This window comes from Astatotilapia calliptera, chromosome 16 (assembly GCF_964374335.1).
Source record: "Astatotilapia calliptera chromosome 16, fAstCal68.1, whole genome shotgun sequence".
In the NCBI taxonomy this organism is placed as follows: Eukaryota; Metazoa; Chordata; class Actinopteri; order Cichliformes; family Cichlidae; genus Astatotilapia; species Astatotilapia calliptera.
In genome coordinates, this window is record NC_137437.1 from 2,636,635 (window position 1) to 2,663,640 (window position 27,006).

Sequence of the window (27,006 nt, forward strand, 5' to 3'; positions counted from 1 at the left end):
TATGTTTCAGTATTTATTTACCTTTTTCTTGAGTACTTAAATGCGTATGATAATGATTATAATTATATTCATTTCCCTTTGGGATCAATAAAGTCATACTTACTGTATGCAGTTACATTAACTGGTGAGTATAACACACAATAACCTGGGAATATGCTGCAATATACAAAGATTTGTCTCCATTAGAGAAAAATCACAAACCACATTTCAACACATTCGAAACGTTTCACAGCCTCGTGTAAGAGAAGCAGGAAACACATGTTGGCAGCAACAATGTGCAGACTCTGAATCTGCAAACACTTCATCTCATGTGAAAAACCTTTAGAGCCCAGCCTGTGTGTTGTACCACAGGTATCGCCTTTTCCAGTAAAGATTAGACATTATAGCACACATGACATAGTGGTGATAAAAGATTGATTCAATACAAACTGGCAGGAAAAATAACAAAAAACACCAACAGTCAGTATAAGAGTGTAATTAAAAAGCACATTTTCTCCAAGAAGTTACAAAGCAGACATCTCGACATTCTGAGATATTTGTTTTCTACAGTGTGTCTCACAGTTTGGGCTCCAACTACAGGGTGAAACAGCACAAGTTCAACTCCAGTAAGAATTATTTCAGGGGTTCTCAACAAATATAACATTTAAAAGATCTCATCACCATTTGATCAGATCAGCCCCTGAAACATAAAACAAAATTATTAATGATATTTAGTCACTTCAAATATTCTGACATTACAGATCAATTCCACTGCAGCAGGGAAAGAAATGTTGTGAAGCGATGTTTTAATAATGTCCACAAAACAGCTTCTTTTAAGCTCTTAAGGTTTTCTTTTCACACTACTGCTGGTTCCTGCAGACGCTCCGTTCTTGTCCTTCACTAGCTCCTCCCGAGTCATGGGCTCGATGATGGCGCCCAGCTTGGTGACGACCTTGGGCTTGGTGACCTTTTTGACAGTGCGCTCTGTGTTCCAGGTGCGGCCAAGCGCAGAGCGGATGGTGTTCTCAAAGACTGAGGGGCTCTCAAAGGGAAAGGGCAGCGCGTTGACCTGGTGGAGCCTGATGGAGCTGCTCCTCTTCTCAGAGATAATGACACCTGGTAGATGCTGGTCTTTCCTGAGTGTGGGTGGGGTCATCTTTCTCCTGAACTTCCTGCGTTTTCTGCATGATGGCTGCAGTCCTCCCCCTCCCCACTCACCCCACCCAGGTAGTGTCAGGTCTACTGCTTTAGGCTTCCCTGCATCCTCTTGCTTCCTCTTTTCCTTCAGAAAGTCAGAGATGATGTCATCTCCAGCGAAGGCCTCTTTAATGAGCCCCCTCTGGTCCAGCTTTTCCTCCGAGTCCTCTGCATCCTCGATGGTGGGAGCAAAGGGAACCTGCAGGACCTGTGTGCCCTTGGTGAGAACTTGTTTCAGCTCAATCCCTTTCCTCCTCTTCCTGCTTTTGCCCGTCTTTTGTGTGTTTTCTGTGGCTGGAGGATGCTGCGGAACAACAGGTCCTTTATCTGTGGCTTCCTCCTCCTCTGCCTCCTTGCCCTGTGTGAGAAGCTCTTCATCCTCTTGACACCTGATTTTGAGCTCCTTTTCCAGCTCAGCTGCTGTGTCAGCCTCTCCACAGCCCTCTGCTAATCCTTTGAAAAGGCTTGTGAACTCTGAAAGCTCTTCTTCCTCTTTGTCAGAAGCATCTTTGTTTTCCTCCTCCTCCTCTTCCTCCTCCATAAGCATTACAGGTGCGTCAGCTTCCTGAGCTTGACGCCGTTTCCTCCTGTTATCAAATTCTCTGAGTAGCACCTCTTCTTCTGTCTCCTCCACCTCCTCTTCCTCAGCTACATTTTCCTCAGCTCTAATAGTCACAGCATTACTTGTCTCCTTCTCCACGCAGTCTTGAGAGAGCTTTCCAGTCATCCAAGGATTTGAAAAATCCAGTCCTTGCTCTGCATCATTCACAAAGTCAGGCACCACGTCTGCGTTACCTTCTTCCTCCATCGTCTCCTCCTCTTCCTTGTTCAGTGAGGTCACCAACTTCTGGGTCAGGTCTTTGTTCACTTCCAGCTGCTGCTGAATAGCTTTGCGGGCACCTTCATCATATTTTGCCATGATGGCCTTGGACCTGGCCCACTTACTGCTGTTCTGGTGCTTCAGTGACATCCTCTCCTGCATCCTCGCCATCTCCATCTTATTGAGCTCCTCCAGCGCAGCAGCCGGGTCTCTCTTCACCATCTCATCAAACTGCTTCTGGAAATCCTTGGATTTGGCCTTGTTCAGCACTTTGTGGTATTTCTTGCTCTTGATCTTCCTTTGCCTCCTCGCCTTGGCCTCGTAGTAGGACTGAAGAGCCCGGGCCTTCTGCAGCTCTGCACGACGTACCTTAGCTTCCTCCAGGCTCATCGCTTTCATGGAGGCCTCCTCAGTGGGAGTAAGAATGGGGTCGTTAATAGGCTGCTTGTTGGCAGACAGGAGAGTGAAGACTTCTTGCTCAAGCGGAGTCTGAGCTTTCCAGTCCATCACCACCCTCTCAATGGGCTTGGGGCCTGAATGCTCCTGATTGAGAGGGAAGACCAGCTGCTCAGCCCTCTCATTCTGTCTGATGACACTCTTCCAGTGGCTCACCTCTTTGGAAACCTTCTGAAAAGCCAAATCTCTCCTTATCCTCTCGCTCTCCTGCTTGCTTAGCGGGCACTCTATGGTCTTTCTGCTTTGCTCCAAATTCTTCAGCCGCTTCTTGCTCTTGCCTGAGAGTCCAGGAGTTGTCTTCATGGACCCTATCAAGTCCGACAAATCGACTTTGTCGCCCTCGCCCTCTGCGTTGACCGTAAATTCGGACATATGCACGGCCGCCTCGGACCTCTCCCCCAGAGTTTTCTTCCTCTTACCACTGAGAGTGCCGATAGCCTCCAGCAACTTTTGGCGTTTTCGTTCATCGTACCCGTCTTCGTCCTCAACAGTAACATCATCATCAGTCGCATCCTCCTCCTTTTCGTCGTCGTAAATCACGTCTGGATGCCCCTCGTTGCTCTGCTCCGCACCTCCGGAGCGTGTTTTCTTTTTACTCGCTTTCTTTTTCGAAACTTTAGCCATGCTGAAGCAACAACTGCCGGAGCTCAATGCACTAAACTGGGACGACTGCGTGCCCCACGTGTGCCGTAAAACAACCCGTTGTCGTGAAACTTGCGACAGTGTTGTTCACTGTCGCAAAATATGCTGGGGTTTGTTTTTTTTGGGGGGGGGGGGGGGGTCCCACTTCACACTGTACATTATCATTTTATCAATAATATCATCTTAAATAACGAGATGAAAATGTTCCTGTCGATGATGCGGAGACATGTTTAAGAATTCATAATTATTCTATGAACGTTACGTAATAAACACTAACCAGCTTCAGAGTGTATACTAAATGTTTGACCCACATTTGATAATACTCTTGTGTTTTTATTCTTTTATTAGCCATGGCTCCTTCTTGGTCGAAAGCATCTTCTAATACAGTTATCATTTCTCTTTGTACCTTGTGGTTGTGAAAATATAATAGTTTGGACATACTGTCACATTATCAAACAATAAGCTCCTGAAGAATCTTTTTGTTGTTGTTGCAAAGCTGATTATCTGTTCATCCAGAGGCACCTTTATGTCCGTTTGCTGTTTCAGGTCAGTGCTGTGTCCCCATCTGCTGCTCACACTCAGAACCACTCGGTCGTTGTTATACAACATACATTCCGTTGGACACACTTGGAAACGCTGCGTTTAATATTTCCTGTCATATGCTACGGTCACGTGACTGTCATCAACAGTGCAGTTAAACATGGCGGTGGCTACGTCTGTTTTCCACAGAGTAAGAACCGGGTCGAAAATAGGCGCTCAGTATGACCAAGACGGCAACCTCATCCAGGTACAAAGTAGCTGCATCAGATTTCAACACTGCTGTGATGATGGGCTTGAGCTGTCACACTGCGGACGCATATCGATACAAGCTAACACTGAAGCTAACGGTGAAGCTAGTTTGTTAATGTTGAATTAATAACGTTTTGATGCATGCTAAACCATCCACGCAAGTAAATCCCAAAAAGTTTTTTCTGTTGATTAATGAGCAAGAAACTGACCTCACAGCTGTTCCTTCAGTGGGCTGGTTTCAGTCACTGTGCGAAAGTACTGTTTATAAGACCGAGGAAACCTGCAGTCAGCTGAGACCGAAGAAGTCACCTGGACGGGTGACGAAACGTTTGTCCCAGTGAAAACGCTACGTCCAGACGAACAGAATCAACCTTCTGGGATTGAGTTAATAACGTTTAAAATCGTGCTAGTAGTAATTTTAGTAACAAAAAACGGAAGAGTAAATGTGAAGGTCTGAGAGCAGACGGATTAGGACCTCAGCCATGTGTGAGCTATGAAGTGTTTCTGGCCTGCAGGTGGAAACCCGGGAGGATGAAGAGCAGAGCGTGAAGCTGACAGAGATCCTGGAGCTCCTGCTGGCAGCTGGATACTTCCGAGCCCGGATTAAAGGATTGTCACCGTTTGATAAGGTATACGCTGGACTTCTGATTGCTCTTTTCTTCCTCTCTGCTCGTCTTCCATCCCAACTGGTTTTAGCAGATTAATACAACTTGTTCCTGCTGAAGGTGGAAACAAAAAAATGTTTCACTAATTGAGCTAAACACACATCCGAGTACAAGCTGACTATAAAGGCAGTGAGGAGGTGATGTGTGACCAAAAAGTAAACAAACTTCTCCACCAAGCACTTGCTGGCTACACGGACTGGTACTGATGTAGCATCATTCTACTCAGCTGAGCATTCAAAGTGCCTCCTGACAGCTGTCATTCACCCAGTCGGTTTATCTGAGCACTCTCTGACATTGACACACACTCTCTCTACACACCCCCCCATCTTGGTTAAAGACACTTTAGCATGTGGGCTGCAGGCTTGATCAGCTCTACCACCACAGCTGGCTCCATGTGATATATGAAAGGAAGAGTAATCTGTGGGTAATAATCACTGGTGCATTGACCTGGTGGTAAAGAATGACTCTAAGCAGCCTGTTGAAAACCTTGACCCAAGATACAACCTCCCATGTAGAAAATATTTTTGTAAAATGTATTAAATTAATTTTCACCTCAGAATTCTACACGCCATATCCCATAACGACAAAGTAAATAAAGTTTTCTTGAAATTCTTGCAAATGTATTAAAGATAAATGAATAAATGACATGTAGATTATTATTTACAACTTTACCTTTGGAGAATTTAGATGACAGTCCATGATTTGGAAATTCACACACCTGTCTATATAAGGTCCCATAGTTGACAGTAGATGTCAGAGCACAAACCAATTTGAGCAGCATTCCACCAATCACACCTGTAGAGTGGCCAGGCACACGACAGCCCACCTGGTGTTTGCCAAAACACACCTCGCAGACCATGAGAAACAAAATGATCTGGTCTGATGAATCAAAGATTGAACTCTTTGGCCTGAATGCCAATCGTCATGCCAGATGGAAAACCTTATCACTTGGCCTGTACAGTCACAGGTCACCCACAAATCTGAAGGTTGGTAGTTCGATCCCTGTCTGCTCCAGTCTGCATGCCAAATATCTTTAGGCAATAAACTAACCTCAAATTGCTCTGTGATGTCAGAGTATGAATGTGTGTGAATGTTAGTTAGAAGCACGTATGTAGGAGAAGCATAGAAAAAAGTTCTGCTGTGAGTGAAGTTGCATAAAGCACTTGGAGTGCTCAGAGTAGAAAAGTGCTGTAGAAGAAGCCGTTCTTTTACAGTGAAATGTGTAATGCAGCATCACGCTGTGGGGAACTAGTTATCTTTCTAAGGGTATCTCCCTTAGAGCTACGGTGAGGAGAGGGGCTCATAGTTGAGCTGCTATGCTGCCCCTCGACACTGAGAGGAGCCAGTTGAGGTGGTTCGCGTATCTGACAAGGATGCCTCCTGGGTGAGATGTTCTGGGCTTGTCCTATCAGCAGCAGGCCTCGGTGTGCACCAAAGACATGCTGGAGAGATGATATTTCTTGGCTGGCCTGAAATGCAGCAGTGTTTCTGACTGGGCAGAGGGAGGTCTGGGGTTGCCTGCTTAGGCTACTGCCCCTGCAACCTGGCAACTGATGACTGGCACTTATATGAACACAGAAACATCAAGTCAGCAGAGATATGAATCATTCCTTTATGTCAGAACTGTTGGAGTAAAATCTGAATAAAAACATACTCCAGATATTTGAAAACTGTGTTTAGCATTAATCCCATCCTGTACTTGTTTAGATATTTGCTTAACAAGTTTAGGATCCCTGGTTGATTTCCGAGAGGAGAAACAAATCCCTTTGGGTTTGCAGCAAGGGCATCTGCTGAGCGACCTACTGTGGTGACGCCTTGTGAATGAAGGTCTCAGTAAAGCCATCATGTTTGATGATATCACCGGCAGCGGGAAAGCCACTTCTATTTATGTTCAGCATTTAGGTGTAGGTAGGCACTGCAGTATTCTCCTGAATGATGGGTGTCGCCATTCAGACAATACCAGCACATCAGCACTGATACAGGAAGAGAAGTCGAGTTGGAAGCAGAGAAACTACAGGTTTCTTTGGTTTGTTTTAGGGTTTTTCTCTCTGTTGGATTAGCTAGACCACCTCTACCGTGAACTGAAGTATTTATTGTTATTGTGCATTTAACTGAGAAAACCTCAGCTCACAGTTCTCCTCTACAGGTGGTTGGGGGTATGACCTGGTGCATCACCACCTGTAATTTTGACATAGACGTGGATCTTCTTTTCCAAGAAAACTCAACTATTGGGCAAAAAATGTGAGTGTTGGCTGATTTCTTTCCAAGTTTCTCTAGACTGGTCCAGATAAATCAATTTAAAGTGACACATCATACGAGCCACATTTGAATCCAGTTAAAAATGAATGATTTTGCTAACTTAGGAGCAGCTCAGATGGATAATGTCATCAGATATTTGGTTACATTTTTCCTTCCTTTTAAGTGTTTTTCTTTGTCTGGGTTTTGCAGTTTCACACTGGTTTCTTTCTAACAGTGGCAAGGGCTGTTTCGTTGCAGATCCTTGACAGAGAAAATTGTTTCTGTTTTACCAAAGATGAAGTGTCCTCATCGCCTGGAACCCCATCAGATCCAAGGGTTGGATTTTATCCACATTTTCCCGGTCATACAGGTACACGGAGAATTCAGCCAAACTAATCTCAGATGCATTAATGTGCTTAATGCATCTGAGGAAAGTGCTAATGAAAAGGTTAAGTGGTCTACTTAAAGTGTGCAGTGTTTCCCCTAGGCGGACCCTCACACACCCACATGCAGTGCTGACGTTTTCCTGTCATCACAGTTTCAGGGTTTCATACTTTACAGAATTCAAAACGCTGACATGATGTTTGTGATTTGTCTTTAAAGAACGTATTCATAGCCGCCTGGAAGCGTGTGAGTAACATTAGTATTAGCTAATGAGCTTTGACTGCTGCTGGCATCAGATCCAGTACAGCTAGCAGGTCCAGCTGGAGCATGGACATGGTCAGTCTGTATCTGCTGGTTCGTCCTTGTGTTTGATGAGCTGTGTGTTGTTTTATGCCAGTGGCTGGTGAAGCGAGCCATAGAGACGCGGGAAGAGATGGGAGATTATGTGAGAGCCTACTCCATTTCTCAGTTCCAGAAGTCCCACAGCCTTCCAGAGGTAACAGACATTCAGCATGAAGACCAGGACGTAGCTTTACTGGACACATCTTTGTATACAAAGTTCATAAAATCACTTAAAGAATTTAGTTGTTAATGACCTCTGCTCAGTGCCATTATCCCCATACCGTACACACAGGCAACAGGTCTTACTACCGTCCCGTCAACCGTGCCATTGGCTCTTGCCGCCATCCTTCTCGCTCTCTTCTCCACCCTGCTTGCAGTCTCTTCGTCTCTCCTGTGCAGCTTCCATTTCTTTGGGTGGTCAAGTCCAGGTTTTTAATTCTAATGAGTATTTAGACATCTGCTTCATGCCTGTCTCCTTCACACACACATTCTCTCTTGTTTCTGCTCTCCAAAGCAAACCTCCCCCTTTCTACTCTTTCTCTCACCTGCTTCCTCTTTCTTGGGCTTATTCTCGTATTCAACAAACAAAAAATAATAAATGGCAGGTAGGCGTAACACTACAAAAGATTTTCCAGAGAAGCCCACCTGGAGTTCCTCTGGTTAATTACATCTTGACCTACGTTCAAGTGTGATTGTTTTAACTGGACTGAGTTTATGAAAACAGAAAGTAGTCATGATATATATGAAATACAAAGTCAGACAGAAAAATAAGGCAATAAAATATTGAGTAATCAAGATAAGAAGGAAGATCTATGGGCTTGTAGTGATGATTGTACACACTCTAACTGAAAGTAATGAGACACAAAGGCATTAACATGGTAAACATCACAAGAAGGCAAGAAAGTAACGTTGGGACTTCGTGTCTCATTGTAGGAATGGGGTTCAGTGTCAGAAGTCTAACACGTTATTCAAGTTTTAATGAGCGCTGTATCACCTCGCAGTCATAGAAACGTGTTTAGTGTTGGTCGGCCACATGTCATTAAACGTCCTGTGTGTAAGAGGTGCTGTTCACTGTACTGTGACAGGATAAAGAGTTCGTCCAGAGGAAAGACAAAGCAGTGAGGGCAGTGCTGGACGTGTTGGTGAGTGACGACACCGATACAAACGATACACTAAAATGAAATGCACCTGCTTAATCAGCAAAGTCAAATCGTAGGTCTGTTGTTTAGATAACTGCCGGGCTTTTTTGAATGAGCCTCGTTCTTTTCTAGGAAGTGTACAAACCACAAAGGAAGTACAGGAGGCACAGGAATGCAGAGGAGCTGCTGGATGAGGAGTCCAGGGTCCACTCCACTCTGTTGGAATATGGAAGGTGAGCTTTCACATCCGGGATGTGCATCACTTTCCCTGTTAATCCATCTTTTGCCAAAGCGGCTGTAAGACGTCTGTCTCATTTATTTGTATTTCCGTGTAAATAGAAAGCGCTGAGTTATGTCAGATCTCTCTGTCATTTCTCTTTGGAGCCATTTGTAGATCAACATTTATTCTTATAAGGCTGTTGGTGCCCTCGTTTTGTTGTTGCTTTTCTCTCTGCTGGGCTTTGTTCATATTTTCCGATGTTTATAGACCAAGCAGGATAGTAATAATAGGACTAAAATGTGCACTGGCTGCTCGCTTTATTGGACATATCTGTTAAACTGTTCTTTTTAAGTAAACACCACCCAATTACAACTTGAATGCATCTAAAACTGACCCAATCTCAGCAAAGGACTTTTGCATCTCGCCTTCTGTTTATCTAAGAGCAGCGATGGAAAACTGATGGTACATCATCTCCTACGAGGCTGAGGGGCAGGACTGGCAGCCACCGATGTTTTTACATTTCATATAACATGGTGAAAGTTTCAGATGAGCTCAGCCATCTACCTGCTTAAATGTTGTGTTAGAAAGCAGCAGAAGAAAGGCAAGAGAACTACAATGTCTTATTTTAGAAGGATTGATTGTGATGAGGTTAAAAGTCACAAATCTGCAGAAGTTACATAATGTAAACATTCTTACACCGTTCAGTCTGTACCACGTAGATTTCAGGTAGCGCTCCACCAAGGTGCACCTAATAAGGTGGTCAGTAAATGCATAGGAATACAGAGGTTTTATGGCTGGATCAGTCGTTGGGCTGTTCCTTCTCTGGGCGCCACAAATTGACCTTCTGTGTCTAATTCCTCTCAGTGTGTCAGCGTAGATCTTAGTTTATAGGAAACGAATCAAGAATTAAAAACCTGAGATTTAAACTTAGACAATGTTCAGTGTGTCATCTGATATATTGTTTTGTTTTTTTCATTCATCCATCCCTGTACTAGCCTCTGTACTAGAATGTCAGAGCTCTTGCTGTAAGTACTGTATAACTGTGTGAAGCTGGGGGGGGGGGGGGGCAGCATCTGCTTACAGCACCCTGTGTTGTGGTTCAACATGTTTGTCAGAGAATGCAAACAGTGCACACTTATTTTGGCATGATGGACTGTGGTGCTGCTTCACTGCACTCCTGCATTTTATTTTATGTTTTTTAGTTAAACAGACACTGCAGATCGAGGAACCATGTAGTTTGTCCACCTGATGGATTCATGCGCTTTCTTGTGCTGATACTTTTTTATCGCATGATGTAAATGAATTTTGGGGGTTTGGGGTAAAAAGAAGAGTAAACTTTATTCCAATCTGAAGTCATATCTCATACTCGTTGTTTGTTTTGTTTTTTCCAGGCGATATGGATTCAGCAAGCAGAGCAAACAAGACAAGGTAGGCGCCTGAAGGCCTGGACTGTAGCTGCTTCCACTGTGGGTAGAGCTGCAGGGAGGTTCGGCTGCTCTCTGGTCAGCAAGGATTTTGCTCCGTTCTTCATCTTCTCTTCTTTTTGCCCCTTTTCAGGTCGATGAGGGGAAGGTTTCACTGGCCGGTGGCTCTCAGGCAGCATCTCATGGGGTGGTTGACGTGTCAGAGGAAGAGGACCTGCAGGCAGTAGAGGAAGTGAGAACTTTATTTACTGAGCATTTTATACAGAAAGACAAATTAGGCACACGTTTACAGTAGAGGGCAAAAAATGATCCGCTAAGTCTTTCAGTTTAAACATTTAATTCACTTCAGTTTTATTTATGTGGCACAAAATCACAACAGTAAGTCACCTGAAGGTGCTTTATACTGTAAGAAAAAGACCCAAGGAAGTACTAGGCAACAGTACCACAACTCAGAGTAAATACAGACTTAAAGTTCAGCTGTACACATTTGAACCACAATCAGCTCCCACAGAAACTCACAGAGATTCACAATGAATCATAACTTTTGTGTACTGTCAGGACTGTTAACAGTGAGCCAAGTTTAGTTTTAGCTGGAATGAAAAGCAGCTTGATAAGACAGTAACTGAGCTCGTCTACTGTTATTTGGGTTGAACTTTTGTCTCCTGTCTCGTGCTCTTGTTCTTGATTTTCCTGTTGTTCCTGGGCCTTAAAATAATGCTGTTTGGTGTGGGCTTTGCCATTTTAGAAGTACAACAAAAATCTATAGCTCACTAATGAATAGGAAAAACTCAAAGCCAGCGTGTGGAAGCTCTCAGGTTGTTGTGATCTGTGTCATCGGTCTGTTAAAAAGCCTGGAATAATAAAATAAGACCATATTGTGTTCAACAAATAAATGACATTTATTTTCTTCCTAGATGCGAATTAAAACGTTGATGACCAACATGGCTGCCATGGCAACAGAGGAGGTATGTAAATAAAACACACGGCACAGAGAAGCAGAACACTTCTGCATCCGGACAACCCAAACATATAAATGTATGTAAAGGAGCCAAATAGTGGCTGTACTGATATTCAGCTGTCACTGAATAATCTTGTTGATTGCATGGAGTTTTCTTTGATTCCTGTTGCCTTTCCTCACCGCTGCACTGTGGTAGTGACTGAGCCTGTGTTTTCAGGGGAAGCTGACAGCAAGTGCAGTGGGTCAGCTCGTCGGGCTGCAGTCTGAAGAGATCAAACAGTTTGCTTCTGAGTACGCCGAGAAGGTAAGCAGCTCTACACTGTCTGGTCCAAGTTTAGACTGCAGTTACTGTGTTAGTCAAAGAGAGGGTGATCTTATAGTACAGTTCTGTCCTAAACACCAGCTGTATATAAGATGCTGCTGTGTGTTGGCAGCTTTTTAAAGTGTTCATTCGGACTTTCTTCTTAATCAAACGCAGTGAAAAAATCACCAGTTAGCATGAATCCAAACCAGAATGTCACCTAATGGTAGACATCTTCATCTTTCTAAGAGCATTGCTTTGCTGACTGTTGTGTCCTCCTTGTGTCCCTGCAGCAGTTAGAGCTGTCCTCAGAGGAGCATGAGCATTATGGCCCACTGCAGCAGCACCACAGGGTGGTCGCCTCGCTCAACAAACAGATCCAGCAGAAGACTAAAGAGCTGGGGGAGGTGTGTAGGTCACTGTGGTTTAATGAATGTGCCGTCCTCAACTGTGTCTCGGTAACTGTGAAGCAAACTTTTGATCCTAATGTAGCAAAAGCATGAAGTGATTTGGTTGTGGCAGTCGTAATAGTGTCAGAGCTTTGACTGTATCTGTTTTGTGGCCACAGCTGCAAGCCAAGCATGCAGAGGTGAAGATGGGCTGTGATGAGGACAAGAGGAAACTAACGGAGGTGAGCTCAGGTCAAGGCTTACTTCACTGCCCAGTATGGATCTGATCCACTGGTTTGCCTCCAACCATGGTACAAATGCAAGTGCAGCCTCTTAATGATAGAAAAACACCTGGTCCTTCAAATGAACAACAACACCTGATATATTACACTGTGATTGTTTAACACACACACACACACACACACACACACACACACACACACACACACACACACACAGTGTTTCAGAAAATGAGCTGGGACACAAAATCACCTTTGCATTTAAGAAGTGACCTATTTTGTTGTCACCACAGGACAGGGAATCAGAAATGTCAGAGGTCAAGTTTTCTGAAAGTCTTGCAAATGCGATGACTTGAGAACAAGGCGACGTAGGATTTTGATGGCACTGGTGTATGGGTGTACTGGTACCAGCTGCTGCTGCCAGTATTTATGGAGTTTGTCTGAGCTGGGTCCACTTCTGGGAATCTTTTTTTATTTTTTTGTAATAATAACACCATAACACTTTCCACTGAGGGGCAGCATTTTTGCTTTTTTAAGACCGTTGGTCTACATTCGATTAACAGCACCTGGATATTGGTACCAATGCCTGGGCCACACGTTTGCCTGACCTCTTTGGTCCATCTGAAGCTCTGGTCCAGATCTGGGAGGAGACTCCCTGGGATGCCATCCATCATCTCATCCTCTCATCATCAGGATGCGCCTTCTCTTCCACATGCATGTACATGTAGAGTTGTTCACATTGAAATAGAATTAGTCAAAACTGTTTGGCAAAGAACTGAGCTAAAACGTTCAGTGAAATGTCCAGTGTAATATGTTTTACATTTCAGGGAGCTATCAGCCATTCAGATGCTTTGATCAGTAGCTTTAATTTGCAGGCTACAAAGGTGTCAGAGACTTGGGGGAAAGAGTTGGTGTGTTTGGAAGAAGTGGAGGAGCAGGCTGACAGGAGGTGAGTCAACAAAAACGGTCCTTCTGTTATCTGCTAACGTTTTATTCTCAAGAACTGCGAACTCAAAATATTCACACACATGTGCGTTGAAATGTTTTCTAATCTAAATCTTGAATATACATTTTTTATACACTTTTTTTTAACAATACATCAACCAGTTCCCCACCTAGTATATATTCTTGTTGGAGTAAAATTGAATGTACTGGTAGTTACACAGCACCTTTGTAATGTGGACACTGTCTGCTCCACATTAGAATAAAAAATAAAGGTAAAATGTGCTGTCAAACATAGATGGGCACCTACTGATGGGCTTGTTGCCATAATATGCCATTTTATGTTGTAACTTTACTGCACTCTGTGTGGTTTGATGACAGCATTTTGTGGGTTATTTTGTAAGTGATTTATTGCCAGCAACAGATTATCTGAGAGCTGCTAATTATGGATTTCATTTTCTGCCCAGAAAGAGCGTTCAATACATATTATCTTTAGAAGACTGCATTTCCCAGAATCCCTTTCAGTAGAGATGGGAGGTACTCCTGTTTGGCTAGGGAAGGAAAAGTTCTGCAGGAAGCCAGCATGTATGTTGCTCTGATGTTGGTCAGTTTTTGTTGTACGGCCCTTTTTTGAAGGCGATTGTTTCTGTAACTGATGTTCGATCCATTTTCTTGGCTAAGTGGATTTGCCACATTTTGTATTGACAAACATAGTGTGTGATTGCTGTACTAAAATGGGCTCGACCCTTTAATCTGCAGAGCTGGTTTGAGCAGCTTCTTGTAGATCTCTACAGTGGTGTTGACAAAGTCTTTGCCCCCTTCCTGTAGTTTGGGGGGGGGGGTTGGGCCCGCTCGTCTTTGAATTGTTGTAATTCTGCCACATGCGAGGGTTTTGGAGCATGAACCGAAAGTGCAGCACCCGATTGAATCCTGACGATGAATAAATAAACACTTTAATAACACTATTTGTAAAAAAATCTATTGCGTAGATGGCTTACCAGCAGTTTTACTAATAATGCATGGATTGCACCGTTTTAAAATGCAGTAAATTGCCTGCTGTGAACCTCCTGTATTTTATTTTTTGGACTCTCCTTTCACGCTCTGCACTCTGATAAATCCAGGAAAAACTGACAGAAAGTATTTACTGAAAAATAATATAAAAAAACAATCATTTTTTCCTATTCCGTTTTTGCTATTCTGTTTTTATTGCTACACTTCGTTTGCATTGAAACTATCATCAAGGTTCTAAAATCAACTAACGATCGAAGAACCTTCAACGAACACGCCGTCAGCTCAGCCCAATGTCGTTTGTTTGGGTTTTTTTATTTATTTATTTATTTTTAGAACAAACAAGTAAAAGATGAATCACCTCTATCACAAAATGGTAAATGGTAAATGGCCTGCATTTGTATTGCGCTTTTCTAGTCCATAGGACCCCAAAGCGCTTTACACTACATTCAGTCATCCACCCATTTACACACACATTCACACACTGGCGATGGCAGCTACATTGTAGCCACAGCTACCCTGGGGCGCACTGACAGAGGCGAGGCTGCCGGACACTGGCGCCACCGGGCCCTCTGACCACCACCAAAATGATGTCTAATATCATTATAGCAGCACATGCTATGATATATGAAGACGTCTCCTCAGTGTTGAAAGTCCAGTGTAAACAACAGCAGTCACATCTTGTGGTGAAGAAGTTCTTTAAAATCAAATGACTGGCTGCCTGTTCAGCTGCAGCAGTGCAGCAGCAAATGTAACCCGTGATTCTGGGCCTACCCGACACTGGACTTTGCCCTCTGTGCATCTATGAAGCAGCTTTGAGTAATAATAGGTTTATTTCCTGTTAATAGACCTGCTCATTTGTACTTTTGCAGTCCATGTGGTGGGAAGCATCCGTGTGCTGCTCAGTAAGCAGTCTCATGGTTGTTCTTGTGTTGCCTGATGAGTCTGTTTGAATGTGTTATTAACTGGTTTACATTAGGGCTGCTCAATTAATCGAATTTTAATCACGATTACGATCTGGGCTTTCAACGATCATTAAAAATGACTGAGCCGATTATTAGCCCCTCCTTCATTTATCCGCGACACCTTAAAGGCCGGTCCGTGAAAATATTGTCGGGCATAAACCGGTCCGTGGCGCAAAAAAGGTCGGAGACCGCTGATTAAGAGGACCCGAGGGAAGCTCGGAAAGCTAAGCAGAAGTTATTTGGAGAGGAGAGTGACTGCCGTTGGTTGAAAAGAGTTTAAAAAAAAAAAAAAAACTTCAGTGGTGTTGCACACTATTTTATATTATTTTTTTAAAGTCATTGTTAACCCTTTAAAGCCGGTCAGAGCAGCACACTCCGTTTTGCGTAACTATTTTTAAATCCCTGTAGAACCTGAACCGTGTAAGCTAGCGCAATAATTTGTTTTGCATATGAAACCGGAGGAGTTGTACTTACATCTGATGCCATCAGCTTGTCCTCGGTCACGGTTTCCTTCCACATATAGCTTTGCAAAAACTGCATAAAAAGCGCTTGCAGGAACAAAAACATAATATTCCAGAAACAGGCTTTGCCGTTCCTATCAGCTGTTCGTAACACTTCCCACAGTGAAATGATGCACATGCTGTTTTCTTTGCAAATTTGCATCATAGGATTGTTTTTGTTTTTCCTGCAGTATATAAAAATTGGTGTATCTCCAAAATAAAACTATGAAGACACTCAAAATAAATTTCCTGTGGTGGGAAACTATTTTTTGCAACTTTATTGTATTTAAAGTTTTGAGGGATAAACCTCTTAAACTTCTCCAAGTAGAAATATATGTAAACAAAACAAAAGCGATTTTCAATTTTTTTTGTAGTTTATTGCACTTTTTTGCAATTTATGTAATTACTATGCACTTAATGCATACATATTATTAAAATATGGGCTATAACAGTTGTATTGATGTATAGCAACTTGAAATGCTCCCACAAATGGCACTACAGCATGTACAAAAAATAAATAAAATAATATAAGCTCTGGTGGACTTGGTTCTATAGTAGGTCTTAAAGGGTTAAATAAATATCGTCAAATAATCTTGATCTCAATTTCAGTGAAAATAATCGTGATTATCATTTTTGCCATAATCGAGCAGCCCTAGTTTACATTACTAACTAACACATGCTGCTGTCTTCTCTGTTAGCACACCACAAACACAGACACCCCATGTCCAGTATGTACTCCCTGCTGCTCCATTTGTATGAAGAATAAACTATTCCTTCTCCAGACTCTGATCAGAATTAAGTCCATATTGTTTCTGCCTCAACCAGCTTATATTTAATGCTAGAGTTTGAATCGACTGTGGAAGTTTTAGTGACAATTGTACTAAAACACATGAGGTTACTGGCAGTGACAAAATGTGTCTCCTTTCATCAGTCGGTGACTTTCTGATCAAATGTTTCTTTGTTGAACAGGCTGCTCGATAAGCTGAGGGCTCTGGTGACGATGAACGAGAACCTGAAGCAGCAGGAGCAGGAGTTCCGCACACACTGCAGAGTGAGCATCGATGCAATCACTGTCACTGTGTATCCTGCTGATGGTCACTAGCACCATTTCTTCCTCTTAATGCCTGAGCTCTGTATGCAGGAAGAGATGGCTCGTCTGCAGAGGAACATTCAGGAGCTAAAGTCTGCATCAGGACAGGATACAGAGGAAGAGAAGGTACATATCATACGCTGGCTGTCGTCTCTTACAGTATAAAGTCATTGTTGCTGTTCCTAGATTGTGAGTAGGTGAAAGTTAACTTGAGCTTTCCACTCAGATTTGATTTACAGCACTTTCTCTTTCCTTAGGAGAGGGACCAGCTGATTGACAAACAGTACAACACAGGGAGAGAGAAGCTACAGAAGATCCGCCTGCTCATGGTAACTACTTCTTAAACCACCCTAACAACTGTAAGTCGAACAGGTGGTCGGGTCTCCCGCGCCCCAATCCTGGGTTTCAGCACCGCTGTAAACGATGCGCGACAGACCCGACCACGTGTTTGCAATTTTTGTACACCTCTTTATTGCGGCTGTCGACTAACACACACAGCTGCAGCGGTTGCGCATGTTATTATCCTGCATGCCGCGAATTTCTTTGTTCTCCCGTAAAAGTGATTCCGATGTTAAACATTAGTTCCACGTGACTTTCCTGCCAGATAACCTGCGCCCCACCTGTCAGAACTCTGCGCCCCCACACTTTGAGAACCAGTGATCTAAACTAACACAAACCTCCTGGTAAAGAGTAAATCAGTTTGCTAACCAGTTATTAAACCATGGACTCTTTTTAGTCTTTGGTACACTTCTATATTGTTCTTTCTTTGTGAGTTATGTTTGCTGATTTTTGGTTTGTGTTTTGTTGGTTTGGGAGAAGACTCAGTTTTGAGGGGATAACCGAGGCAGAAAAGCTGATTAAAATCTCTCACATTACAAAACTCGCTATTGCTCTCGCTCTCTTTCACCGCTGTCACTCCCAAATCTTTCCCCTCTTCCTAAGCAGCCAAATTCCATGTGTTGCCACATCATATTTTGATTGGTTGACAGTGGTGCATTTTTCTACCAGTAGGAAAGGGGTGTTGTCCCCCATGTCTGTGACACTATATATTGTAACCCTACAATAATAATGAGTATATCCCAACAATCAAATGACCCCCTTGAGCAAGCACTTGGGTAGTTACCTACACAAGTCCCTGAGACAAACCTATTTCTTCGTGATACTCTGCAGTTGAGTAAAAAGGATGTTTTTTATGATGAAAAGTAAATTGGCCCCAGGACCGGGACGGGGAACTCCGAGAAGCTGTTTCTTTATCTCCTGTACCTCCACCAAGGACGTCATGTTTTTGGTAGTGTCTGCATGCGTCTGTGTAATCAGTCTGTTTGTAAACACGCTAGCTCAAAAAGGTTTGAATGAATTCTGATAAAACTTGGTAAGGCTTTCTAAGTAGCTGCTATTTTGCCCCTCTGGTGTTTCTGGGCCCCACTTATCTATTGCCCATTCATCTTAGCTGCTATAACACCTGACAGGAGCTTCCATGTTGTGCTGAAACCAGTCGTTTCTGGGGGGGATCCTTGGGGATCAGGACTGTCCTGCCTTCAGTTAGCCATTCTCAGTGTGTCTCATCTATTAGCAGCTTTGTTGGGGCTGTTCCTTGAGAATACACCTTGGATGGTTCACTGGAGAACATCTGGTTTATCTCCCTGGCTTCTATCTCTGTGGTCTCTTCGACGGCAAGCCAAGGCTGTGAGTCTTTGCTTGGCTGTTTCCAAGGCCTCGGGAATGGACAGCTTGCTGTACTTGTTTTCACACCTTTGTGCAGCTCCAATAGTTGACTGATTTCCATCTGTGCTGCCTTGATCTTGGCCTCTAATCTCTTTCTCCGTGGAGGGTACTGCTCCTTGTGGCTGTTCATCTTAGAGCCGATCGCCTCAGTTATCACTGCTGCCATGGTGTCAGGTTTGTTTCAGTGATCGTCACATCAAGGATTGTCCATAATCCTTCATTCACATCTTCTGGTAGACCTCCAGAGTGTATGTCACGTAGTCTTGGTATTTGGCTATGGATGGTCCAGGTTTCCAGCTTAGTTATGCTATTCCTGGACTGTGCTGTGCACATTGAGGAGAATGGAAACGTCAACACTGAAGTTTACCAGAAGCCCACACACATGGACCAGTACCACCTCTTTGACTGCCTGAAGGGACAAAGAAGGAACACAGGGAAGCGCTTAAAACATGTGATTATCTTAATTGGCCTTTTATCAAGTCAGCAAAGAGGCACAGAAAAGACGATCAGACACCAGCGAGGGAGGAAAAGAAAGACAAACGCAACAACATTGTCATCCCCTATGTAGCCGGTGTTCAGACCCAGCAACACACTCAGACACAAACTGGTTCACCCGAAAAACAAAACACCAAAACACAGACTTAACAATGTGGTGTTTGCTGTACAGTGCAGCGAGGAATGCTCAGACCTCTACATTGGAGAGACCAAACAGCCACTTCACAAGCGCATGGCACAACACAGAAGAGCCACCTCCACAGGACAAGACTCAGCAGTCCATCTGCATCTAAAGGTCAAAGGTCACTCTTCGAGGATGCCAATGTTCACATTTTGGACAGAGAGGACAGATGGTTTGAAAGAGGAGTGAAAGAAGCATCTATGTCCACTGTGGGCGACCATCTTTGAACAGAGGGCGGGGCTTATGACACCAACTGTCTGCCATCTATAATCCAGTTTTGAGATCCCTTCACAGACACCTTAACGCCCACTCACATCCTGGGCCATCTGACCTCAGGAAATCACATGAATCACATGATAGGGTGGGGACAGGTTTCCCAATGAGCTCACCTGAAACCCTGGCTGATTGTGAACCACACCCGCTTTCACACCTTGGCTCATGTGATTAGGTAGAGGATCATTAGGAGGTCATTTTGTCCCTCTCGGGGGGGACACTTCCACAGAGCTTAAATCTGGGACTCTCCACCATTTGACCCTGGAACAGAAGAATCTTCTCGGATGAGAGGTGAAACGTCTTCAAGCAACTTAAAGAAGTCCAGACGCTTTTCGTTCCAAGCTCCTTAGAACCCTGACCTAGTAGTTGTTTACTTTTAGTCTAGATTTTGGGTGTCAGAAAATCCATAGGTGCTACATGCTCTTCATGTAACCCCTTCCACAAGAATTACTTGCATATTAATATACCACCAGCTCCCTATTCTCATCCCTTGTGCCTTCTTGCTCCATTAGCCCACTTCTCAATACTGGTTCCTCAATAACGGACACATACCTTGTTAATCCGGGCAACAGCTGAGTCTGTAAGGCTTCACTCATATATTTTTCGCGCAAACTTGAAGGTAGGCTGGGATGGCATGTGGGGCATTCTCCCAAACTTTTCCCACAAAGTTAGGAGAATGAAATTATCCAAAAAGTCTCCTTTCACTGGAGCTAAGGGTATGTGCTCAACTCCTGAAAAATAACCCCACGTCATAATCCCCCATTCCACCAAACTTTACACTTGGCAACCCCCAAACCTAGACAAGAGCTCCATGGAATGGGTTTCCATGACCAAGCAGCTGCATCCGAGGCTTTGTATTGCACTTGATGTAAGGCTTGGATGCAGCTGCTCGACTGTGGAAACCCATTCCACGAAGCTCTTGACTTTTACATGGCCTACCACTTCCTGGCTGCGTTGCTGTCCTTCCCAGTGGCTTCATATTTGTTATAAACCAACAATAGTTGACCGTGGAATATTTATTAGTAAGGAAACATCACGACTGGACTTGTTGCACAGGTGGCATCCTATCATAGTACTACGCTGGAATTCACAAATGTTTTTAGAAGCAGGGGAGACTTCAAGTTACAGATGGACAAACTGGCGATCACTAACCAACCGCATTTAGTGGTGGACAAAAAGTCTTGTTTAGTGATCGATGTAGCAAGCCCAAGTGATAACTACATCAGGAACGTATTCACTCATTCATATATGTATATATCGCTTCACTCTTCACAGGCTCGCAGGAACCGAGAGATTGCCATCTTGCAGAGGAAGATTGATGAGGTGCCAAGCCGAGCTGAGCTGACACAGTATCAGAAGAGGTTCATTGAACTCTACAGTCAAGGTAATTTCCTCCTGTTCATCTGCTTTGACCAGTGTTGTTGCTGTGTGCAGGTCACAAATGAACCCCGTAAAAATCAGGAGTTATAAAGAAATGCTTGTTCTTTTTGTGCCTTTCAGTTTCTGCTACTCACAAAGAGACTAAGCAATTCTTCACTCTGTATAATACACTGGATGATAAGAAAGTCTATCTTGAGAAGGAGGTAAGTAACCACAGCAGACCCCTGTCAGCAAGGTGCGCAATGATTGCCAGTAAAATTTCTGATAGCATTTGGCTTTTGTTTCACTTGAGACATGTGACTGATTAAACACCTTGGTAAGTGTCACAAATAGACTCGTACTTAATGCTATTCATAACAAAATTTTAATTTCTGTAGGTGAACCTCTTGAATTCTATTCATGACAACTTCCAACAGTAAGTATAATTCTGCTCATTTGTCACGTCTAACACTGATGTTGTTCCAGTGAATAGTTTTCTATCAGTACGTTTCATTGCAGTGAAACAGTGCTAACGTCCTCTACTCTTGTTCAGAGCCATGTCGTCTTCAGCTGCCAAAGAGCAGTTCCTCAAACAGATGGAGCAGATAGTCGAGGGAATCAAACAGAATCGCATCAAGGTACAAGTCTTTCTGTAAAAGGGGAATTCTGCTGCTCTTCTCTTTATAAACGTGCGTTATAGGGATGGAACCAAATTACAGATTTAGTGGTCAGTATCAGGAACACACAAAAATGTTTTTGATAATGCTGACTACAGATAAGATAATGAGCTCAGGGTATATGGACCCGCATGTCACAGCCTAATGATGCAAAGTTTGTCCTGTTTCGAGACAGACTCCCGCAGTACTGGTACGGCATGTGTTTCTCTGCTTTTTCAGATGGAGAAAAAGAAGCAGGAGAACAAGATGAGGCGAGATCAGCTGAATGATGAGTACCTGGAGCTCCTTGACAAGCAGAGGCTGTATTTCAAAACTGTCAAGGACTTTAAAGAGGTAAGAAAAGCATGTGCTTAAGTGCTGCTGGCTGTTTCTGAGAGGGCATTTACAGTTAGAGCATACCATTACAATGAAAGATGAATGCTATTCAGTAAGGTATAGTGAGCTATTATTCTTAGGGATAAAGATGGGTTTCACAAAACATAACACCTAATCGTGTTGGAAGATACAAACTGTAGCCTTCAGAATGGCTGTGAAGCAAAAAAATCAAAAGTGTCACAACCAACGACTGCCGTGTTAGACAGCGTTAGTGATAAATGGATGTGCCTACAAAAGTGAACAGTTAGTGTTTGTTGACAAATGTTTCATAGTTTGGTGTTTTATTGAAAAATGACCTCAGAATGATGTGAGGTCATTCGCAGTCATGCCCGAGTTTCTCCCAATCTCAGTTTGGAAAGCTACATTCAACAGAAAGTTATTCACTCAGTCATCTTCTCTCAAATTAACCCACTCATTATTTTATCGATTGTCCTGATTTAAGACATAGAAGCATTTAAAATAAGTCCCTGAACATCCTCTCTCCTGACCACCTCTAGATCTTTCAGCTTACAGGGTTGAAATACAAAACAAAAATTCTTAGCAGATTTCTATCTGAATGTGCTGTAACGATACAACATTTAAATATAAGAAAGAAATTAGAATTACTATCATTTTCTTCTGCCATGTGCTAACACAATCCAGAGAAGCTACCGAAACTTTACTATAAAACAGGTCAATAATTCAATTTAATTTTTATAGAATATATTGTCACATCTGAACAAGTCGCCTCAAAGCGCTTTATATTGTAAGGTAAAGACAACATTACTGTTACTAATTGAAGAAAACAGGTTCAGAGTTATCGCTCTAAGTGCTAATGACTTTGTGAATTTCCATTCATCCATCTTCTTCTGCTGCCTGGCCGTGGGCGCAGCAGACCTCCCCCTCCTCAGCCTCCTCCTCCAGCTCGGCCAGCCGAGAGAGATAATCCAGCGTCTAAAATCCTTACCCTGTCTCTAAGGGAGAGGCCAGCCAACTTTCAGAGAAAGCTCATTTACACCACTTCATCCATGATCTTGTTCTTTCAGGGTGAGGGTGGGGACGTAGATTGACCGGTAAATCGAAAGTTTGGCTTTTTCGCTCAGTTTTCTCTTCACCGTGACTGACAGGTTACCGCTTATTGACCTGTCTGTTGATCTCCCACTCCCCCCTCCCCTCACTTGTGAATAAGACCCCTAGATACTTCCCATTCCCGTCCCTGACCCAGAATGGGCACTCCACCCTTTTCAGAGTGAGGACCTGAGGTCCATCTTGTTCTTTCCATTCAGCTGAGTCCTGTGGACTTGCTTTTTACTGTGTGCAGGTATTTGGTGGTTGGAGCCTCTTTGTGGCTCCCATTTGCCCGTGGGATTACCAAGTACTTGTCTGCAATCCCCTCAGTTCTGACTACTAAGTAGTAGTTACCATCCAACTACACTTCTCCAGCCTGAAAGACATTCCAGTGCCGTTGGTGTAGATCAGTAAATCGATGTCTTGTCCTGGCATACAGCTTGATGTCATCCATGTAGAGGAGGTGGTTGGCATTGGTCCATTCCAGTCCAGGGGTTCAGGACTATGCAGAACAGCAGTGGGAACAGAGCATTTCCTTGGTAAATCCTGCTCTTGATAGTGACTCATCCTATTGGCTTGAAGCTGGCCTGTAGTGATGTTCGCCACATCCCCATGGAGTTCCTAACGGAGGCTCTTAGGGTCCTGTTGATCTTTTGTAGTTCTAGGCATTCATGGATCCATGTGTGCGGCACTGAGTCATAGGCTTAGCCCACAGGTAGGTCTGGTCTTGCAGTGTTGAGTGACTCTTCTGTCATCCAGTTGGTGGTGCTTCGCCCCTCCGGTGGTGCTCCTGCTAATTCCTTTCTGTGGCTCCACTCATGTATCGAGCCATAAGCCTGTTCACCTTAGCCACTATGATGCCTGACGGGAGCCTCAATGTGGTAGTGAGAAAACATATTTGGTAGTTTGATGGGACCAATCTCCTCTGGGGATCCATGGGACTCGGGAATGCCCGGCCTTCAGTTAGCTGTTCTTTGTGTGTCGCATCCATTAGCAGCTGGTTCATTTGTGGTGCGAGACAGTAGGCATGAATCATGACAGGGTATACCTCAGATGGTTTAGTAGAGCACAGCTGGTTTATTCTCCTGCCTTCTGTCTCTCTGGTAACAAGCTATACCTCTTCAACTCAGGCTGTGAGTCTGTCCTTGGCAGTCCTGCCATGGAGTAGATCAGCTGATTAGTCAGCTGTTTGGTGGGCTTCTGCACTTAAACCAGCGCCATCCTCAGCCTTCTCTTTAGCTTAAACCAGGAAAGAATGAAAAAAGCAGTCTGATAATTCAAGAAAACAGAAAAAATATTCACTGCAAATTATGCAAATCGATCACAAGACAATGTGAAACAAATGTGCACACCACCATTTAGAAAACAGTGTGTCATAATATATTAAAACAAATTAACCAAATAAATTACATGACTTGTGTGCTGTATAGTTTGCAGTCAATAAAGCAACACTTTTGTTTCAGCAAACACAGTTAAATATGAAAAAGTGGGAGTGTAAATCTTACCCATGTTCTATTCAAACATGCAAATATAACTGAAATAACAAGAGAAAAGAAGAAAAAACTTCAAGTTTTCATGTGTCTCTATAGCTACAATGTGCATGCTGAAAAAGGAGTAGAATGAAGTTTTAATATGAATGTTAAATATAGATAATGTCATCAGATTACTTGTTTATGCCTCCCAGTGTTTGAATTGGGTGTCTGCGGTTGTAGCTTTCCAAACACAGAGTTGAAGAGTGCCATCTAGTGGACAAACTGTGCAGTGCCATCAAATAACATTGTTAAAAGGTGTTTCTCCCAGGTCTCGTTTTTGTGTGTGTTGTTGGTGGTGGTGGTTTTTTTATGTGTATATATATCTTTGTTTTTTCCTGTGTATTTCCCATAATAACTGTCGATACCTATAGATCATAGCTAACATCAGCCAATATCAACCCACTCTAATAAAAAAAATGCTTTAATCAACAAGATTTGCAGATTTGATTTGAGCTGTCTTTTTGATTAAAGAGTCGCCTCAGAATTAAAAATGCTTTGCAGTAAATCACAGGTCACGATTGAGTGGATTGAGATTAGGCTTTATACTGAAAAATGATCATTGCATCCTAGTTTCTACTATAGGTCTGCCTTAAATAAAGGCTTGTTACTTTCTGCTGTTGAGGTCCATAATCTGTATTTCAGGAAATGTGCTATAATAATTTTCAACAATGACCCTCTGAGTGTAATGATCATGTAACAATAATAACTTTTTTCCCCACTAGGAGTGTCGGAAGAATGAGATGCTGCTGTCTAAACTGAGAGCTAAAGGAGCCTCTTAGCTCCGACCCTTCTGTTGGTGTGTCTCATTCTAAGTAATAAATATGATGCAAACCAGTTACTAATCGAATTACTTGGATGACTTTCATATAAAATCCTGGACATGAACTGTGTTCTTCACATGTGCCAGATGCAGCAGACTGGACGACGTAAATGCAAATCATTGTTTTAATCACACCTTCTGTAACATCATAGTGTCACTAATTAAGACCACGATCAGCCAGTTCTACCTAATGTTTTACATTTCATGGTGAACATAACAATAAAAAACTTAACCAGAGCTCCACAACAGTCTTGCAAGTCATGACATTGTGTTTAATAATACTGGGCAACTTTTACTAACTCCCCGCACTGCACTGACTGTGAACTATACGTACGTCTTTATGATGATCATGAGTTCAGGCTGCAACAGTGAAGAGAATCCCATAACCTGTAATAATGATGGTTTTGTGTTGGAGAGTTTCCTGGTGTATTTACATGCCTCTGAAGATTGTCTTCCATGTACCATCCAATCACCATGGATGCAGTATTTAATGAATAAAGAATTGCTTATACAAACAGCAAACTCTGTGGTCTGTCTCATCTCAGATAGGATAACTAGTGCTGGGTATCGTTACTGATTTCTATAACTGATTCAATTCCAATTCACAAGGTCCTGATTCGATTCAATTCGATTCAGTTTTGCCTCAGACAGTCAGAAATGTAATTCTGATCATTTATCAGTACTGACACTTGTGAGACTTCATTAGAGGTGTAAGCGTCGCAGCCTTTGTGTCAAAGTAACTGATGATAAAACAGAAAAACATTAAGGAGATTTTCCTGGTCTGGCTTTTTATAGCAGATAACCTTAATCTCCTGAGACCCGAACTCTTCCACGGCATGCATTTTTAATTTCTCTTTGATATCTGGGCTGATTGGGACCTGATGAGTGTAAAAACAAAGAATTAGCAGATTATTTTTTTTTACCTATTTTTTGTTTCTAAGAAAAATGAGAGCCACATATGAGGATATTCGTTTAAAATTTCATTAGAACTGTAGCATTATAATGTCTTCGTAAGTGGATATCAGGCCCTTGTAGAGCAAAATTGAGTATTTTGGTCTAAATAACCCAAAATGTGATGTCCACATACAGTGGGGCAAAAAAGTATTTAGTCAGCCACCGATTGTGCAAGTTCCCCCACCTAAAATGATGACAGAGGTCAGTAATTTGCACCAGAGGTACACTTCAACTGTGAGAGACAGAATGTGAAAAAAAAAATCCATGAATCCACATGGTAGGATTTGTAAAGAATTTATTGGTAAATCAGGGTGGAAAATAAGTATTTGGTCACCTCAAACAAGGAAAATCTCTGGCTCTCACAGACCTGTAACGTCTTCTGTAAGAAGCTTTTCTGTCCCCCACTCGTTACCTGTATGAATGGCACCTGTTTGAACTCATCATCTGTATAAAAGACACCTGTCCACAGCCTCAAACAGTCAGACTCCAAACTCCCCCATGGCAAAGACCAAAGAGCTTTCGAAGGACACCAGGAAAAGTATTGTAGACCTGCACCAGACTGGGAAGAGTGAATCTACAATAGGCAAGCAGCTTGGTGTGAAAAAATCAACTGTGGGAGCAATCATCAGAAAATGGAAGACATACAAGACCACTGATAATCTCCCTCGATCTGGGGCTCCACGCAAGATCTCATCCCGTGGGGTCAAAATGATCATGAGAACGGTGAGCAAAGATCCCAGAACCACACGGGGGGACCTGGTGAATGACCTGCAGAGAGCTGGGACCAAAGTAACAAAGGTCACCATCAGTAACACACTACAACGGCAGGGAATCAAATCCCGCAGTGCCAGACGTGTTCCGCTGCTGAAGCCAGTGCATGT

At 43.1% G+C, this 27,006-nt stretch overlaps 2 protein-coding genes across 3 annotated transcripts; one reads left to right on the plus strand and one right to left on the minus strand.

Annotated features, from left to right (window-relative positions):
- Positions 1-3,166, minus strand: LOC113007552 (U3 small nucleolar RNA-associated protein 14 homolog A). Its single transcript, XM_026144227.2, has one exon. It carries the CDS (start codon positions 3,074-3,076, stop codon positions 821-823), a length of 2,256 nt encoding a protein of 751 aa, XP_026000012.2. The 5' UTR covers positions 3,077-3,166; the 3' UTR covers positions 1-820.
- Positions 3,167-3,724: 558 nt separating this feature from the next.
- Positions 3,725-25,693, plus strand: ccdc93 (CCC complex scaffolding subunit CCDC93). 2 transcript variants are annotated; one of them, XM_026144228.2, is made up of 24 exons: positions 3,725-3,881; positions 4,399-4,512; positions 6,695-6,789; positions 7,045-7,156; positions 7,568-7,666; positions 8,598-8,654; positions 8,784-8,884; positions 9,867-9,896; positions 10,263-10,299; positions 10,429-10,527; positions 11,210-11,260; positions 11,471-11,557; positions 11,848-11,961; positions 12,123-12,185; positions 13,058-13,131; positions 16,567-16,648; positions 16,739-16,813; positions 16,945-17,016; positions 20,637-20,745; positions 20,862-20,944; positions 21,119-21,156; positions 21,274-21,358; positions 21,617-21,730; positions 25,074-25,693. In XM_026144228.2, the coding sequence occupies exons 1-24, from the start codon at positions 3,795-3,797 to the stop codon at positions 25,128-25,130; spliced, it is 1,935 nt and encodes a 644-aa protein (XP_026000013.2). In that variant the 5' UTR covers positions 3,725-3,794; the 3' UTR covers positions 25,131-25,693. The 2 variants fall into 2 exon arrangements, with proteins under 2 accessions (XP_026000013.2, XP_080147319.1); XM_080291193.1 differs by lacking the exon at positions 9,867-9,896.
- The last annotated feature ends 1,313 nt before the right edge of the window (positions 25,694-27,006 follow it).